Source organism: Oncorhynchus mykiss, chromosome 8 (genome assembly GCF_013265735.2).
Source record: "Oncorhynchus mykiss isolate Arlee chromosome 8, USDA_OmykA_1.1, whole genome shotgun sequence".
Classification (NCBI taxonomy): domain Eukaryota; kingdom Metazoa; phylum Chordata; class Actinopteri; order Salmoniformes; family Salmonidae; genus Oncorhynchus; species Oncorhynchus mykiss.
The window spans coordinates 68,110,921-68,129,562 of NC_048572.1; the positions used below are offsets into that span (position 1 = coordinate 68,110,921).

The 18,642-nt window shown below is 40.7% G+C and overlaps 1 protein-coding gene across 6 annotated transcripts in view; it reads right to left on the reverse strand.

Moving 5' to 3' along the window:
• Positions 1 to 15,027, reverse strand: part of LOC110530414 (zinc finger protein 521) — a 184,633-nt gene extending 169,606 nt beyond the window's left edge. For 4 of the 6 annotated variants that reach the window (XM_021613444.2, XM_021613441.2, XM_021613443.2 and 1 more), the window contains exons 1-2: positions 14,373 to 15,027; positions 1,874 to 1,930 (exon numbers count right to left, since the gene is read on the reverse strand). In XM_021613444.2, coding sequence (XP_021469119.2) covers positions 1,874 to 1,930; positions 14,373 to 14,412 — 97 coding nt within the window. In that variant the 5' untranslated portion in view covers positions 14,413 to 15,027. The remainder of the gene's footprint in view (positions 1 to 1,873; positions 1,931 to 14,372) is intronic. The other 2 variants (XM_021613442.2, XM_036986053.1) reach the window with 2 other exon arrangements.
• Between the last annotated feature and the right edge of the window lie 3,615 nt (positions 15,028 to 18,642).

The following is an 18,642-nucleotide window of genomic DNA, read 5'->3' on the forward strand; positions in this document are numbered from 1 at the left end:
GTGCCTATAAACATCTTGGAAAATTCCAGAAAATTATGTTGCGGCTTTAAAAAGCTTCTGATAGGCTAAATTACATAATTTGAGTCAATTGGAGGTGTACCTGTGGATGTATTTCAAGGCCTACCTTCAAACTCAGTGCCTCTTTGCTTGAAATCATGGGAAAATCAAAAGTAATCAGCCAAGACCTCAGAAAAAAGATTGTAGACCTCCACAAGTCTGGTTAATCCTTGGGAGCAATTTCCAAACGCCTGAAGGTACCACGTTCATCTGTACAAACAATAGTACGCAAGTATAAACACTGTGGGACCACGCAGCCGTCACACCGCTCAGGAAGGAGACGCGTTCTGTCTCCTAGAGATGAACGTACTTTGGTGCGAAAAGTGCAAATCAATCCCAGAACAACAGCAAAGAACCTTTTGAAGATGCTGGAGGAGACAGGTACAAAAGTATCTATACCCACAGTAAAACAAGTCCTATATCGACATAACCTGAAAGGCAACTCAGCAAGGAAGAAGCCACTGCTCCAAAACCACCATAAAAAAAGCCAGACTATGGTTTGCAACTGCACATGGGGATCGTACTTTTTGGAGAAATCTCCTCTGGTCTGCTGAAACAAAAATAGAACTGTTTGGCCATAATGACCATCGTTATATTTGGAGGAGAAAGGGGGAGGCTTGCAGGCCAAAGACACCATCCCAACCGTGAATCACAGAGATTGCAGCGTCATGTTGTGGAGGTGCTTTGCCACAGGAGGGACTGGTGCACTTCACAAAATAGATGGCATCATGAGGATGGAAAATTATGTGGATATATTGAAGCAACATCTCAAGACATCAGTTAAAGCTTGGTCACAAATGGGTCTTCCAAATGGACAATGACCCCAAGCATACTTCCAAAGTTGTGGCAAAATGGCTTAAGGACAACAAAGTCAAGGTATTGGAGTGGCCATCACAAAGCCCTGACCTCAACCCTATAGACGATTTGTGGGCAGAACTGAAAAAGTGTGTGTGAGCAAGGATCCTACAAAACTGACTCAGTTAAAAAGGCTCTGTCAGGAGGAATGAGCCAAAATTCCCCCAACTTATTTTATCTTTATTTAACTAGGCAGTTAAGAACAAATTCTTATTTTCAATGACGGCCTAGGAACAGTGCCTGTTCAGGGGCAGAATAACAGGTTTGTAACTTGTCAGTTCGGGGGTTTGAACTTGCAACCTTCCGGTTACTAGTCCAACTCTCTAACCACTAGGCTACCCTGCCACCCCATTGCGGGAAGCTTGTGGAAGGCTACCCGAAACGTTTGACCCAAGTTAAGCAATTTAAAGGCAATGCTACCAAATACTAATTGAATTGAGTGTATGTAAACTTCTGACCCACTGGGAATGTGATGAAAGAAATAAAAGCTGGAATAAATCATTCTCTCTTCTATTATTCTGGCATTTCACATTCCTAAAAGAAAGTGATGATCCTAACTGACCTAAGACAGGGAATTAAATGTCAGGAATTGTGAAAAACTGAGTTTAAATGTATTTGGCTAAGGTGTATGTAAACTTCCGACTTCAACTGTACCCCCCCCCCCCACCCCACACACACACACACACACACACACACACAAACAAACAGGCATGTATGTATACAATATACACACAACGCATGCATTTTACAGCATTTGATAAAAATGCTCTCTCAAACAGACATGCGTGCCTGCACGGGCACTCGCACACACACACACACGCACACACAAACACACACACAGGTGAGCAAACACACAAGGAGCAGTAACATATCTTAATGGTTGAAACACACTTCATTCCATAGATCACACGCACGCTCCACTTTCCAGACCCCAATTATGAAATATGAAATGGAGCATTACCGCTCGGAATGGCAGTCTGCCCAGGACTGTGCTGCTCCTCTATCACATTGTCTTCTACTGCCAGAAAGAAAGAGAGAGAGGGGGAAGAAGCGATTAACAGCAAGAAACCAAAAACAAGTTTCCACTTGTCAGACACACTGAGACTTTCTTTTCCCTTTTTTCTACACTATCTTTTTTATATTTATTATTTACTGCATGGAAACTCCAGGGGATTTCAACAGCTCAACCTGTTTTTTTATTTTGTATTTTATTTCACCTTTAACCAGGTAGGCCAGTAGAGAACAAGTTCTCATTTACAAACTCGACCTGGCCAAGATAATACCAAGCAGTGCGACAAAAACAACAACATAGAGTTACACATTGGATAAACAAACGTTCAGTCAATAGAAAAATCTATGTACAGTGTGTGTAAATGTATTAAGATTAGGGAGGTAAGGCAATAAATAGGCCACAATGGCGAAATAATTACAATTTAGCATTATCACTGGAGAGATAGATGTGCAGATGATGTGCAAGTAGAGATACTGGGGTGCAAAAGATCAAAAAATAAAAATAACAATATGGGGATGAGGTAGTTGGGTGTGCTATTTACAGATGGGCTGTGTACATGTACAGTGATCAGTAAGCTGCTCTGACAGCTGATGCTTAAAGTTAGAGAGGGAGATATAAGTCTCCAGCTTCAGTGATTTCTGCAATTCTGGGGTTTGGGAATCCACAAGCCTTTCATGTGTATGAGGTTCGGCAACAAGGTAGGCAACCTCCCACGTAAATAACATATTGGACTGAGTAATGACATTATGATTCATTAAATTCTCCCAAGAAACCATCTCCCAACATCAACAGTGACAAACTGAAAAACACCTTGATGACTGCATTAGTGAGAGGATATCTCTGAGACAAAATAAAACCCCATGTATTAGACAGAAGATATAGATAAATAACACATTTAGACTAAAATGGTACTGTCACAGCATTAATCTAGAATTTTGGATCGTGTGTTGCAGTGGTCTAAGGCACTGCATCGCAGTGGTGTCACTACAGATCCGGATTCGATCCCGGGCTGTATCACAACCGGCCGTGATCGGGAGTCCCATAGGGCGGGGCACAATTGGACCAGCGTCGTCCGGGTTAGGGGAGGGTTTGGCCGGTGTTGTAAATAATAATTTGTTCTTAACTGACTTGCCTAGTTAAATAAAGGTTTTTGGGGGTATGATATTTATTCCTCTGTAACTTTCTCACACATCATTACTCACAATTCATTCAGGACAATGGCCTACAATGCCAGCCATTATCAATATATTTCTGAAGTGATATTTGGCTGTACAGGCTAGCATAAGGGACAAGAAGTACCTAGCCACAACGAGGTATGTTTTTAGAAAAGTCAGCTAACCTTCTAAGCTACCTTGGTATATCTAGCTAGTTAACGTTCTCTCATGATTATAAAGACTACAAAATGTTAATAAAAACAGCATATTTTATTGACCTAAAAGTTAGCTGTTTTAGCCTAGTCGTTAGCTTATGCAGGGTCAGTGATACATAGAGCAACCATGTACTGTCTATCTATGGGAACAACTGCAATTATTTTGCAAGCAACATTGCTAAAATGTATAAAATAACATTTCATTAACCTCATAAAATGTTATCTGTAATGCTCATCTCCTGTAGCCTAATTGACATCTCCTTATTTCCATATGGTACCTAAATTACAAGGGTTAGATGTGCACTAAACAACTGTACATGTTAGCACTTAAAAGGCATATACAAAATCTGGTATATACTGTACATTGTCTACTGGTATCATTTAAAATTGAGAACATATATCTCTACATGTAAACAATATGTGAGTTTACTGACCATAAGGCCAGTAATGCCATCATTTTTTAAATGTATTTAACCTTTTAACTATACATGTCAGTTAAGAACAAATTCTTATTTACAATGATGAGCCGCCCTATAGGACTCCCAATTACTTCCGGTTGTGATACAGCCTGGAATCAAACCAGGGTCTGTAGACATACATCATACTGTAGGCCTATGGCTGCATTAGTGATGCATGCCATATGATAATGTGCAAAATGGATTCACATAGCTGATATACTGAGAGAGTGACAATCAAATAAAACAGATTGGTGATCTTACAACTAGACAAAAAGGAAATGTTCATTTGAGAATACAACACAGAAACACAGACACATTAGAGACAGAACCCCTCTTTATTGCAGGATTGTGATGATTAATCAACATTGACACTAGTTCATCTTGAATAATAGTTTAACAGTTAAAACAAGTTGAAACACTTCACTTCAAAGAATCAACACTTCAAAATGTACAAATAAGCTAAGTCATATGTAAAGATTAGACATCTTAGAGTAAACAACAATAGATACTTGAGTAGTAACAAGTAGGCTATTATTACTAAAGCATAATTTCAGGCAGGGACGCAACTTTCACTGGGAACGGGGGTGACATGTCCCCCCACATTCTGAAATGGCAGTTTTACCATTGGAATGTGATACAAAACGAGGCAATGGTGTGCTTTAGGACCATGCAAACTCCTCCAAGCGGTCGGGTAGGCTGTTTGGAGTGTTTATCCGACTGGATAAAAACATTTAATGATGTCCCCCACTTACAAAACCAAAGTTGTGCCCCTGCTAGACAGAACCCTGCACTCCCAGCAGACCTCCTGCAGGGTTTGTAATGGTAATAGTGCCAATTGTAATAGGTTTATACATTGTGAGTGATGTTAAACTGTATTTTTTGTATGCAACATTTGCTAACATAGGTAGGCCTACACATACAATATAGGAACTACCCAGTCTCTTGGAATATTCATATGGACCTCTCTCCTCTTCTGCAAACAGGCTTTCACAGATTTCCTGAGGACAGAAAACATCACAAACAAACAAACAGGCTTCATTATCCTCAAAATAGACAGCACTGAATATGTTGCTATTATCTCTGTCTTCAAAATGTCCCTCTCTAGGGACTGGAACTGGAGAATATTTTCATAATGTCCTCACACAAAAATACCTGCCCTATCCAGTAGCCTACACTGTTCCTTTACTGACAGCTGAAGCTGGGACCAGAACCGAGTTTGGGAAACGCTGAGCTAGTTGATGACATTTAATTAACTTAGCTAAACAGCTAGCTAGCAGCTCCGTTAAGTTAGCATACAAAGTGACCTACTGTAGCCAGCTAGCTAGCTGATAATTCATTTTTTTTTTTACATAAAAACTGTGTTTACTTACTCGAATAGGTTCTTCCACTGCCTCCATTTTTTGGGTCCTTACAAAAGAAAAATAATGGGCAAAAGTGCAGCCAGCAGCCATGTGGATGAATGGAGACGAAGGAAAAAGTAAATTTGTCACTAGAGCGGTTTAGAACGTGTTGTGACATTTGACTTTCCCAGCGTAGTCCTCTTTCAATTTCAACAAATATAAATCATAGACTGCCGGCCACACTTGACAACTTTAAAACTAGCATAGGCAACAACTACCCGGACAGAAAACAGTGATGCACATATCACACCACCCCCACAGAAGATGAGTTAGAAAACTATTTTGGAACATTCAAACCGTTTTTGCAATACAAAAAGTCCAAGGGAGGCATGACAACGATATGATTTTAGAGATATGGCAACGTGAGACTACGGGGATATGAACAATTCATAGGACTATAAGATATAATATTATTTATATTTCGTAGTTTTGAAAGACTGTGTTTATATGTATTCATCCAAGGCCAGTTCACACACAACGTGGCATATTTGTGCGATTTTGAGGTTTAATTTGTCAGAGTATGACTGTGCATTCAGATCAGCCCCCAGTCAGTCAGTGATAGGTAACTGAACGCTTGTCATAGGAGTGATGGTTTGATCAGCGTTAAGATTAATTCATTAGCTACACTACATGGCAATTAACCCTTATTTGATACAATGTGATATTGGTCTTGACAAAAATAACTTTATCTTGATGAGGCCGGATTTTTTTTCTCGTGGGCACTGTTTTGAACTGGGTGACGGTGGGGGGGAGAGAGTTCCTTGCAGCTTGTCAAGTACAGGGAACTAAATGTATTTTAGCAGCGGGAAGAGAACTAAAGACTCTCCCACCTGTTCCCTGTGAAATTAGGGTCTCACCAAGGACTTCTGATGCCTCGCTGTTCCTCCCCTGCAGTTGAAATGCATTCTCCATTATGCCTTCTCCATCTAGCCTTTCATTTCCCTTCAGCAGAGAGAAAGGGGTGTCTGACAGGACCTCCCAGCAGGGGGAGAGTGGCAGTGTGACTGCCAACACCAGAAACCAGCTAGTGACACTTTTAAACAAAGGCACCAAATATCCTGTACTTTGTATAATTAAGACAAGGATCTTATGGTGGTGAGCAACTTATTCTCAAGTGAGCTGGAGTCAATGTAGAGAGTGGTGTCAAACCTCGCTGGAGAATCAAGAGGGAAGAGGCAAGCAGCTTCTTATGAAGACGGTAACGCGAGAGATAGGAGTGGCAATGTCTCCTTCACTTGCCGGAACCGCTGGCCGATATTGAACAAGAGTTTCAGTAAAGGAGATCCTCTTCAAAGCTGTCTTTATGACATGCCATGTTTAGGAAATGTGTTTCATTCCACAAAAGGAAGAACAATAGGTCTGCACTCCTACCAGAGTTAATCACACACCATTTATCCAATTTGTGAGAATACAAAAGTCCTCTGAACTCTGTTAGTTAATTTGTTAAACACATCACTAAAATGGGAGAGATGAGGAGTGGCAGATGAACGCAATGTTGAATGTGTCCCCATAGAGCACGGTAAATAGAGAACTGTGTCTCTGTATCTTTCCGTCTCACCAGTGCAGAAGCCTCGCCTCGTCCTGTGGAGACATACAGGCCTTAGAGAGTGAGCCTGAGTCCCTGTGAATCTAATGAGTTTATCCAGCTGTGTTGAGCACCTTGCATCCAGGATCATTTAAATGGACCAGGATAGAGGGGGATCCTAATAAATGCCCCATGGTTTGTACAGAGATTGGTTGAGTGGAAGGATTGTGTGTGTGTGTGTGTGTGTTTGGAGGAGAGCTGGAGTTTTTGTTTTGATTACTGTCCCTGTTGGTGAGATAAGGGAGTTGAGGCAGAAAATTCCATTTTAGAATGCCATCAGAACTTATCCATTACAGCAGCATCAGCCATGATTTGAGTATTTGTCACCACTGTGAACTTATTAAAAAATGACAAACCAAGCCATTTTTGTTCTTGATGTAAATTCCTTTTTATTTCCATCACTCCATGGGATGTTTCAGTGGATTTGACAGGTGCTACCTAGGTGCGCTATTGGTCATCCGAGCTAACCTGTCAGACATGCAAATAATTTACCCATAGTATTTCTCCAACAATGACAACTCAGCAACGATCAAATACACATTTCATCAGCCATTGATGCAATACTCAATGAGAAATTAATAATAATACCCCTGACTCATTTAATGAATATATACTACAGCTGCCTGATAACCATCTCAACGAGATGGTAGCTGGTCGGCTGCTGAAGTGATATTCTGTTTGTCTGCTCGTATAATATTGAAGATATATATATTATAATATAATAATATATTATACGAGCAGACATAATAATATATTATATTATAATAATATATTATACGAGCAGACAAACAGAATATCACATCAGTTAATACATTTTTGACAAGGTACATTGTAAAACTCTGCCAGTGACACACTGTTTTTATTATTATGCTGCAATGTTGTGTTGATACAACATACACATGGGACCAAATCAACACTGCTCCTTTGATTTTATACATGTAACAGGAATAATGTCATCTGACTACAAGTGTTGTAGCATCGAAGGTCCGCTGATTAACATATACAATCCAACACAAAGTCATTTAGGAGAGATTGGCAATCCCCTGGCAAGAATCAATCCTTCAACGTGTCATCTACAAATGAATTACCAACCAATAAATACAAACCCAAAGAATAAGACTCATGGCCATATGTCCTCAATAAAAGCAATATGGTGAAATGTCTCTTAGAAATCATGTAGAAAACACAACACAATCTAATGAAGAAGTGAACGGTCAAAAAACACAACACAATCTAATGAAGAAGTGAACGGTCAAAAAACAACACAATCTAATGAAGAAGTGAACGGGCAAAACACAACACAATCTAATGAAGAAGTGAACGGTCAAAAAACACAACACAATCTAATGAAGAAGTGAACGGGCAAAACACAACACAATCTAATGAAGAAGTGAACGGGCAAAACACAACACAATCTAATGAAGAAGTGAACGGGCAAAACACAACACAATCTAATGAAGAAGTGAACGGGCAAAACACAACACAATCTAATGAAGAAGTGAACGGGCAAAACACAACACAATCTAATGAAGAAGTGAACGGTCAAAAAACACAACACAATCTAATGAAGAAGTGAACGGTCAAAAAACACAACACAATCTAATGAAGAAGTGAACGGGCAAAACACAACACAATCTAATGAAGAAGTGAACGGGCAAAACACAACACAATCTAATGAAGAAGTGAACGGTCAAAAAACACAACACAATCTAATGAAGAAGTGAACGGGCAAAACACAACACAATCTAATGAAGAAGTGAACGGTCAAAAAACACAACACAATCTAATGAAGAAGTGAACGGGCAAAACACAACACAATCTAATGAAGAAGTGAACGGGCAAAACACAACACAATCTAATGAAGAAGTGAACGGGCAAAACACAACACAATCTAATGAAGAAGTGAACGAGCAAAACACAACACAATCTAATGAAGAAGTGAACGAGCAAAACACAACACAATCTAATGAAGATGGGAACGGGCAAAACACAACACAATCTAATGAAGATGTGAACAGGCAAAACACAACACAATCTGAGTATCACTTGCTTTAATCCATCAAATGAATTCCTGTTGCGTGAAAGGCTGTAAGGCCATAAGTAAAGAGGCTGTGTGTGTGTGTGTGTGTGTGTGTGTGTGTGTGTGTGTGTGTGTGTGTGTGTGTGTGTGTGTGTGTGTGTGTGTGTGTGTGTGTGTGTGTGTGTGAGAGAGAGAAGCAGGACTGCTAGACACACACACACACACACATGCAAAGCCCTGAGTCTCTGTTCCTGGATATGCGAGCGGTGAGTAGCAGCGGGATTCATCTGGTTGGTTACAGTGAGCTTGGACATTACAATGTGGAGCACAATGGCTGTGTAATCGGCCCTGACTGACCGGGAAGGAGACACTCGCCACAGGGACTACAACTCAATTTAGCTGAGGTCACCAGGTCAAACCTCCTCAATTAGTGCTGGGGGAGAGGAGGGGAGAGGACACAAACTGCCCATGAATAACTTTCTTAATGAGCATTATTTGAACTGCTGCTGATTAGGGTCATAAATAATTTGCAATGGAGGAGCCATGTGTTAATCATACACTGTAATGTTTGTAATCCTTCATGTATTATTATAATGTAAACACATATGAATAGTCATTCTGAAGTAGTTTGAAATTGAATAATACCTTATTGAAAATAATAATACTATCAATGGATAAATAATCATACTAATGTATTATTTTATATTATGTTCATATTTATTAAACAAAAATAATAATACTTTATGTATTTTATTCAAACAAATTTGTCAGGAAATCAATCATTGAGAGCAGATCGGGGAGGCACCATCTCCCAGCAGACAGACAAGCCATGACAACAGGAGAGACACACGCCATGAAATAAAAGTAGATATCGGCCAGCTCCCGTGGCACCCAGACAGGCCCGGCACAACTCACTGAGCCCCAGCCTCCAGCACATCAAGAACACTGACAGCCATGTTAATGGGATTTCTATGGCTCCATCATCATTTCCTTAATGATAATACTAACCATATTTTTGTGTCACATTAGAAAAGTGTTAATGGGTGTTATATCACAGATCATTAATTGTAAAAATTAAAATAAAATAAAATAATGTAAAAAATATTGGGAGCTTATTAAAGTAGAAATGGCATTAGAGCTTGCTAGCGTTTAAAGTAGAGGAAAATAAAATAGAGTGAATAGCATATCTACTCTGTCTCTCACTTTAATCATTAAAAGCAAATGAGTGCAGCTCTTATTGCATTTTTTTATAATTATGAATACATACTGAATAATTATTTTTCATTAATATTCGCAACAACAAAACTCTAAAGCTTAAGTACTGTATGGCCTAGTTGCAATCACTTGGTTTAAATTAGGTACTGTAAATTTGGTTTGCAAATCGAAAAAAGTGGCTATGGATCCACAGAGTGCAGCACATCTGCCTAGTTCCATATTGGCCAGGTTGGACATCAATAAATGCATCGATACTGGACTAGAGATGGAGACATGGTTTAACTATGGTTGAACTCTCAACATTTGCACCACTTTAAATGAACCCTTCTAATATGATAACAATAAAGCCTGAACGTCAATGACCTGAAATCAAATTAAATCTGACTGTTAATTAAGCCAAAACAGGGTTATTTTTGACACTCAGCCTATATGACACAGACGATCTATGTTAGCTGTTGATTTCATAGCATTTCCTTGACTGTAATGAGCATACTATTTCCATTGCTTCAATGCCAAGCCAATTCCCAGAGTTCACTCATGTGGTGATGGAACTCATCTTGTGATAAACATCATATATTTAAGGTGTATATGACATGACAACGATTTCATCATACTCTGCTATACATTAACTAAATGGTGCAGAAAATAAATGTATGTATGCAGACGACAGCTACCCTGGAAATATAGTTTTCAGCCAATGAAGACAGAGGAGTGGGAGAGAGTGCTCTAAGAGAAAATATCAAAACAGTCTCTCTCTCGCGCTCTCTGCTCAGGAGGTCAGTGAGCAACGTGGCAGGCAGTCATATGTTCTGTATGTGCAGAATCTGGACTAGTCTGACTGAGGGATCGTCCTTCTATCCCTCTATCACTGCAGATCACTGTGACTAAACAAGCTTCTGACCCAACACTTCAGCGTTCACATCAAAACAAAATCACGATGCACCCGCCACAGTTTAGAAATGCAGATGGAACAGGATTGAGTAAATGTCAGTGGCGAGGGTGAAGTGTTTGCATATAAGTGAATTATGTACGGTCTTGTCCTGTGCCATCTATTCCCCTAAGCATTAACGGCGCCGGCTACTTCTCTCAGACTTAATTGAAACGGGACTTGTAACGTTGCCCTTTTCCTCAACAGGACCAAAACATAACCTCTGACTCCCTCTAGCATCCAATCGACAGAGAAGTTAAAGGGGGACAGATTCCACAGAGAAAAGAAAGGGGGACAGATTCCATAGACAGAATAAGAAGAAAAAGAGAGGCGACCATCAAGGCTTCATTTTGTCCTCTTTCTTGTAAGCATTTCACTGTAAGGCCTACACCTGTTGTATTCGGCACATGTGACAAATACAATTTGATTTGATTTGATTTCTCTCTCTGTACATGCTGTCTCTCAACCTAAGTCAACCGATAGCCTCCCGTACACCCCCGTCTCCGGACATGATTGGGATTGACTGTCCCTACATGTGTCATCAGCGTCTGACCTTACTTTTATCAGTCACAGAACAAAGTGTTATTTTACTGTCAGGGTGAGACATGGACATTGACCAGGTCTCTAACCCACACAACACAGTCAATGACACTGTGATCTGAAACTCTGCAATTACAGTCTGAAAGGTAAACTACCTGCAGTAAGAGCTACCATTACATTCAAACACTGACCACTGTCTCTAACCCACACAACCCACACAACACAATCGATGACACTGTGATCTGAAACTCTGCTATTACAGTCTGAAAGGTAAACTACCTAGAGTAAGAGCTACCATTACATTCAAACACTGACCACTGTAGCCAACACAAGACAACCAATAAATAATACTCTGCTACTACATTCTGAGGGGAAATATAATCTGAAAGACACCACCTAATGCAAACACTGAAACTATGCAGAATCCCCAAAACAGATGAAAAGGAAGGCTGTCTTGTGAACATCAGTATAAGTGTGACTGTGTCCTTACGGATAGAGGTGGACACAAAACAATAAACAACATCTGCCTGCTCTCTTCTGAAGAATCTAGGACGGGTTCACATTTCATTACAACTTCACTTAAAGACAAGACAGTTGTGGAGAACATATGGGAGTAGAAACCGTTTCTGCAACTAAGCTGTTGCATTTGGATTTCAATAGCACTGCAAAAACAAACACTAAATGTCATCACTCAGACAATATTTAAAATATTGCATGCAGTCTCTCTCTGACACATACTGTTTACTCACACACACACACTCAACACACACACACACACACAGAAGAAATGTGCCTACATACTAAAGAAATGTGCACACACACACACACACTTGTAGCACATCTGCTGGTTCAAACATATAATGTCTAAGTGATTTATCTTTGGAGAATAGAGAATGTCATTTCACCTACAGCATCAAAACCAGTCAATGCCACCAAAGTGTGAGCTGCTGACAAAAACAGAAATCTATCTATAGAGGCGTTGTTTACTGTGAATATAACCAGCAGACACAGACACACTTGAAAAAGTCTGTGACAAGAACAGTGAGATGTGCATGATACACTCACACTCACATTCCCCTCTCTCCTGGGTATTGATTTAAAATGGTCGCTGTAGGAATTTTACCATAGACCATGTAACTATCCTTGGAGATGAAGACTTCCGAGAATGAAAGGGGAGAAAGAAAGAGTCAACAGACCACAAGCTGAGACAGTGAAATTGTGGACAATTATTTGCTGAGCAAAATACAATGCCTGTCAGATGAACTGCAGCTCAACCTCGAACCTCGGCAGCTACCATACCACAAACACTACAGAGAAATACTGTGTGTGTAAAGCTGGCTACCGTAGAACCGTGTAACTGACGGTTATGGATAAAGACATAATTAAAATAAAATAACCGTCATAACTGTTTTGGGGGAGGGAACATGGACTCTTCACAACGTGATGAAACTGTGTTACTCCTTGCTGAAACAAAAGGTGTTGTTGTAGCAAACAAGTCTCCCAAACGAGTCTCCCCCCTCCCCCACACAATGCAGCAGCAGCGTACATAGAAATATAACAAATAGAATATGCTTGGAACCTCTAACCCTGGAAATTTGACTGTAAACTCATGGGTACACTACACTCGCAATGGCTTCCTAATATTGTGATGCAATAATTTCCATGGTAATGTAGAATGTTAATTCAAATTATGTTATATGACGTGGCTCATGCAATGGAAAATATTTTTGGTTTTGTCAGTTAAGCTGAATCAACAAATCCCAGCACATATTGATGGGTGCACTTCCTGCTTTTAGTTCTTGCTTTTACTTCCTGCTTTGCTCCTATGGGCACATTCACAATGGCCACCTATATGCCATCACTGCCTTGAATGGGGACGGGTGTTCTATTCATTATTTTTCTATGGCAGCACATGCAGTAAGGAGCAGAGGAGAAAATGTGCTTAAATAATTTGTTTAAATAATAATGCATACATTTTTTTGCTATTCGAACAGTGACCCTGGTCATTTGGCTGGTCAATTACGTCATCCAATATTCCATGACCGTCACAGCCCTATGTGTGTGTATGTGTATGTATCTAAGATACCTTTGGTACATATCATAATGTGACCAATTAAGAATAAATTAAGACAAAGTTAATCTCAAATGAATGTGTTCAGAGCAAAAATAATGTAGCACTTTGGAAACTGAGAGTCTATCAAATAAATACATATCACATGTGGATGTAGTTCTGCTTTATGCTTATAATCATATAACAGCATTCGTTTTAATATAGCACTAATGTGGAATAGATTGTATGAGAAAATCCCCACTATTGACCAATAATGAAAAAGTTATAAAGTAATCTGACAGTTCGTGAAATCTAATTATCAAGGCTCTCAAGGAACAGGTCAAACGCAAAGTAGTACCTTCTAGCTATCAATTTAATCTACTAATCTCCTCCTCCACAAGCACACACTTTATTAAAAATGCTTCCTCCCATTTAATATCAGACTCGCGTCACGTGACACTACAAATCAACCATTCCAGCAGACAGACAGCTCAAGCTCCGAACTTCAGCGTCATTAACAGATCCAGATGGTCCTCAAACTCGCCGCGTTCCATCACATCGCTCGGGGTAGCCTATTCCGTATAGAGCTGTCTCATTTCTCCCCTCTCTAGCTTCCTAAATGTACACAAATTACAATGTTACTATACCATGAGGGGTTTTCCTACAAGAAAAATGAATTCGCCAGGCGTTTCCAAATGAGTATGTAAAAAAGGGGAAAATACTTTTAAACGAGAGGAAAATAGTATCTAATCTCTGTAAAAACATGAACTCACACTACCGTATACAAGTTTATTTCATCTAAAACGTTAGTTGGTGAATTTGGTTGGTTTCCACACCAACATAGTTTACGATCTTTTTCAGAGGCATCCAACATATCACTTACCTTTCAATGATCTTGGTTTAGCTTGCTTGCGGCGCGACATCCTACAGAAAACGCTGAAGTTGCTCAGTTTCAGACAGGTAAATTGGATTCACTAAGGAAATCCTTTTTAAATTTCACTGACAATAGCAGCGAGTGTTATTTTACCATTACAAAAAAATGTATATGGTCTGAATATCAGTTGCGATTATTTTGTGATGAGTAGGTGGATGTAACCTAATGTTAAAATCCATTAATCGGTAGGCAACTCTATTTAGTTCAACTGCGTATCGGGAAAAGTGTCAGAATATAGTGGTACCGTCATGCGCTTCCATTCTCCAGCAATACACATTCGCGTGTACTGTAGGTATAGGCTAATAGTCGTTTAGAAATAAAAGCTGAACTGTTGCTTTTAGCTTCAGATCTCAAATGCAGTCGCGTGAGAAAGACATATGCAAAACGCCTGCTGTGAGAGAGCAAAAATGAAACAAAAGAAAAAAAGAATAACAATTTTCCCTGCATATCCACCTAGAAGCATCAAAACTCTTATAGAGTCTTCCTTTTCCCAATCCAGTTAGCTAATCATGGATTAGGTTCGGTATCTGATCTAAATCTACGTCTAAATTGGTTTAAAAAGAGGATGAAGAAGCAGAGAGAAGATGGAAGCTCCCTCCTCATCACAAACCTGCAAGGTCTTGGACTGCGCTGTCGCTCCGGTAGTCCACATAATAATGGAAAATGGAAGCAAGGCCCCCAAAGCCATCAGGATGGCTCCAGAGGGGGCCCCTACCCCGCAGGGACTCGCTCTGTACGTAATCACTGAGGAAATCATTGTCAGCCTGCCTGCACTCACACACAGACAGAGAGGCATGATTAAAATCCTCGGGATCATGGCAAGATGCGGATTGCTGGATCTGCTAGTCCCCGGATCCGGAGTCGAACTCACAACCCAAAATCTGCTTGGTCGCCCCCGCAGTCTCGTCTGTCTCGGCTCGCGGTCGACCACTCTCCGTCTTCGGCAGACGGACTGGTCCCCCTTCTGGTAGAAACGGTTAAGCAGGGAAGGAGTTTTTTGTTGTGGCTGTTGACATCCCTCATGTAGGCAACCATGATATTTGGTGTTTGGGAAGAACAATTGAACATGCTTGTTTTAAATATTCACCTATTGCAAATTAAAATAAATTGCTATATTAATTATAGATATTATATTATTAATTTATGTAATATCTATGCGTTATTACTATCTAGCCTATTCCTGTTTATTGTAATACAATTCATCCTCCGAAGTCAACAATTAATTTCATTATTTGTGTATAAATAACTCAAAACAAAAAAATAAATCAAGAGTAGGCCTAATATAAAGCTAATTGTTTCAAACCAGTTATAAAATACAGTAGTATACATTTAATGATTTATACATATCCTTTTTAACTTTAGGCTGACATGTTCAAATCAAACATCAGTATTGATACAGGTCATTGGATTGGATGACCTCTCTCTCTCTCTCACACACACACGCACGCACACATGCACGCACGCACACACACACACACATAGACTCTTTCTGTCTCTCTCTCTCTCTCTCTCTCTCTCTCTATCTCTCTCTCTCTCTCTCTCTCTCTCTCTCTCTCTCTCTCTCTCTCTCTCTCTCTCTCTCTCTCTCTCTCGGCAGTGTCTTGTTATAGAGGTGCTGGCTACTGGTTTAACTCCCCACGAATGTCCAGGTCCATACCCCTGCTATGTGAAAATTAGATCCAGAGAAGGAGTCCTGTGGTGGGCTTCTCACTCTGGCCTCTTCCCCCCACATCCTGGTAGAGCGACGCCACTGTCAGGGGCCTCATAAAAAAAAATCACACAAACACAAGGACATCTCTCCTCTCAATGCACTTTTATTCTGTTGAATTCATACAGAATGGAGGCTGAGAGGGAGAGAAGAGTGTTGCTCAACACCTCATATAGACATGTAGAACAGTAGAACAGTAGCACAATGGAGTCTAAATACTTACGAAATATCACATGCACCTGCAAGTACATCTTGGTACCTGTATTACAGTGTAAATTAAGAGTTCATTTCCAAATCTCTATATCCAGCAGTTTTTCACGGTTGTGTTTTCACCAGAAATGATTGCTTATGGGTACCTTTAAAGTGTGTGTCAAATATTACTGTTCTCAGATTTTTTTAATGTTTTTTTTTTCTTACAAATTGCTATATATTTCTTGTTTAGATGGAATGGAATGTTCGTGTATTGTATGTGACTGTGATATGTGGTTGTCTCACCTTGCTAGTTTAAGATGAATGTACTAACTGTCACTCTGAATAAGAGCATCTGCTAAATTACTAAAATGTAAATGTTTTACATACAGATCTCATATTAATGTATTGATTCATAATATTGATGTCACAATAATGATGTCATGTATCATTTGTACTGTTCTTTATAAAACATTTAGTTATTTGTTACATTTGACCCGGTGAAACCTCAAAGTACTACTTATTTCGCTGATTAGTTGTCTCTCTGAAATCAAGTGATAGATTTCAAACAAATACATCTCTGTCATCAACCCCATGCTGTGATTAAATAGTGAGATAAAACTCCCACCAAACTCTTCAATAAGTTCTTACAATAACAATAAAAGCTAATTGACCAACATTTCTGAAAATGGCTATTTAGCGTTATTGATAGAAACTCTTCAAATAGACTTCTACAATGATCTGCGAAAGTGCAAGCTCTCATTGTGATAATTCAAATGTATGTATGTAACACATATAAATATTTCATATCCCAAGCAAATGTTCATGACCTTTTCTGTTGTATATTATGTTCCATATGTTCCATTTAGCATAAACACAATTACATTTTTCCTCTATTCAGATTGGACACCTACATTTTCAGAATGTTACAGAGTTTCATATTGTTGATATCTTATTATATTATAATATTGATATTTTATTCTCTGAGCAAGGCCTCATAGAGGTTTAACAGAGTAGCTCTCAAGCAGACATTAGAAGGTGGGAGTGTGGAGGAGGGTTGAAAGGGAAAGGCTATCCAAGGTCATGAGTAGACCTAGAGACCTTGTCACTCGGGACTAGGTGTGTGAGGTAAGAATCAGGCGCAGAGAGCAGAGAGTTCCAAAGGGAGAAGTGCACTTTAATATGGCACCAAAAAGCAATGCCCAAAACACACAGGGTGAGAAAAATATGGACCAACCCAAAACACAGGGTACCCGGTCAGGTCCGGAGCACGAACACACCCAACAACACAACACGTAACACAAGAGTAATCCCGCACAAAACAAGGGCGGGTTTACTAGCCTTAAATCAGGAAGCCCAACAGGAAAACACAATTAGACACAGGTGCAACTAATAAGACAAAACAAACAGAAAACGGAAAAAGGGATCGGTGGTGGCTAGTAGGCCGGTGACGACGACCACCGAGCACAGCCCAAACAGGCAGGGGAGCCAATTTCGGCGGAAGTCGTGACAGTACCCCCCTGAAGCGCGGCTCCCGCAGCGCGCCGCCACCGGCCTCGAGGGCGACCGGGTGGAGGCGGTGGAAGTCTCTCAGGAGTGAAGGGTCCAAAATGTCCCCCACAGGTACCCAGCACCTCTCCTCCTACAGTACCCCTCCCAGTCCACGAGGTACTGTAGGCCCCCCACCTGACGTCTCGAGTCCAGAATGCCATGTACTATGTACGCCGGGCAGGACAGGGCAGGCGTACTAAGTACGCTTCCGGCAGGACAGGCGGAGGGGCAGGTTTTGGGTCGAGAGCCAGACCAGGTCTCCCGGTGCGAACACGGGGGCCTCACTGCCGTGCTGGTCAGTGCTCCTCTTCCTGCACAGCTTTCCAGGTGTCCTTTGAGCGCTGTACCCATTCCTCTACCGCAGGAGCCTCGGTCTGGCTCTGATGCCATGGGGCCAGGACCGGCTGGTAGCCCAACACACACTGAAAGGAGACATGTTCGTTGAGGAGTGGCGGAGGGAGTTCTGAGCGAGCTCAGCCCAAGGAACATACCTCGCCCACTCATCTGGCCGGTCCCGGCATTATGGCCGCAGACACCTGCCCACATCCTCGTTTACTCGCTCCACCTGCCCATTACTCTCGGGGTGGAAACCCGAGGTCAAGCTGACCAAGACCCCCAGTCTCTCCATAAACACCCTCCAAACTCTGGACGTGAAGTGGGGGCCCCGATCAGAAACGATGTCCTCAGGCACCCTGTAGTGTCGGAAGACATGGGTAAACAGAGCCTCCGCAGTCTGCAGGGCCGTAGGGAGACCGGGCAACGGGATGAGAC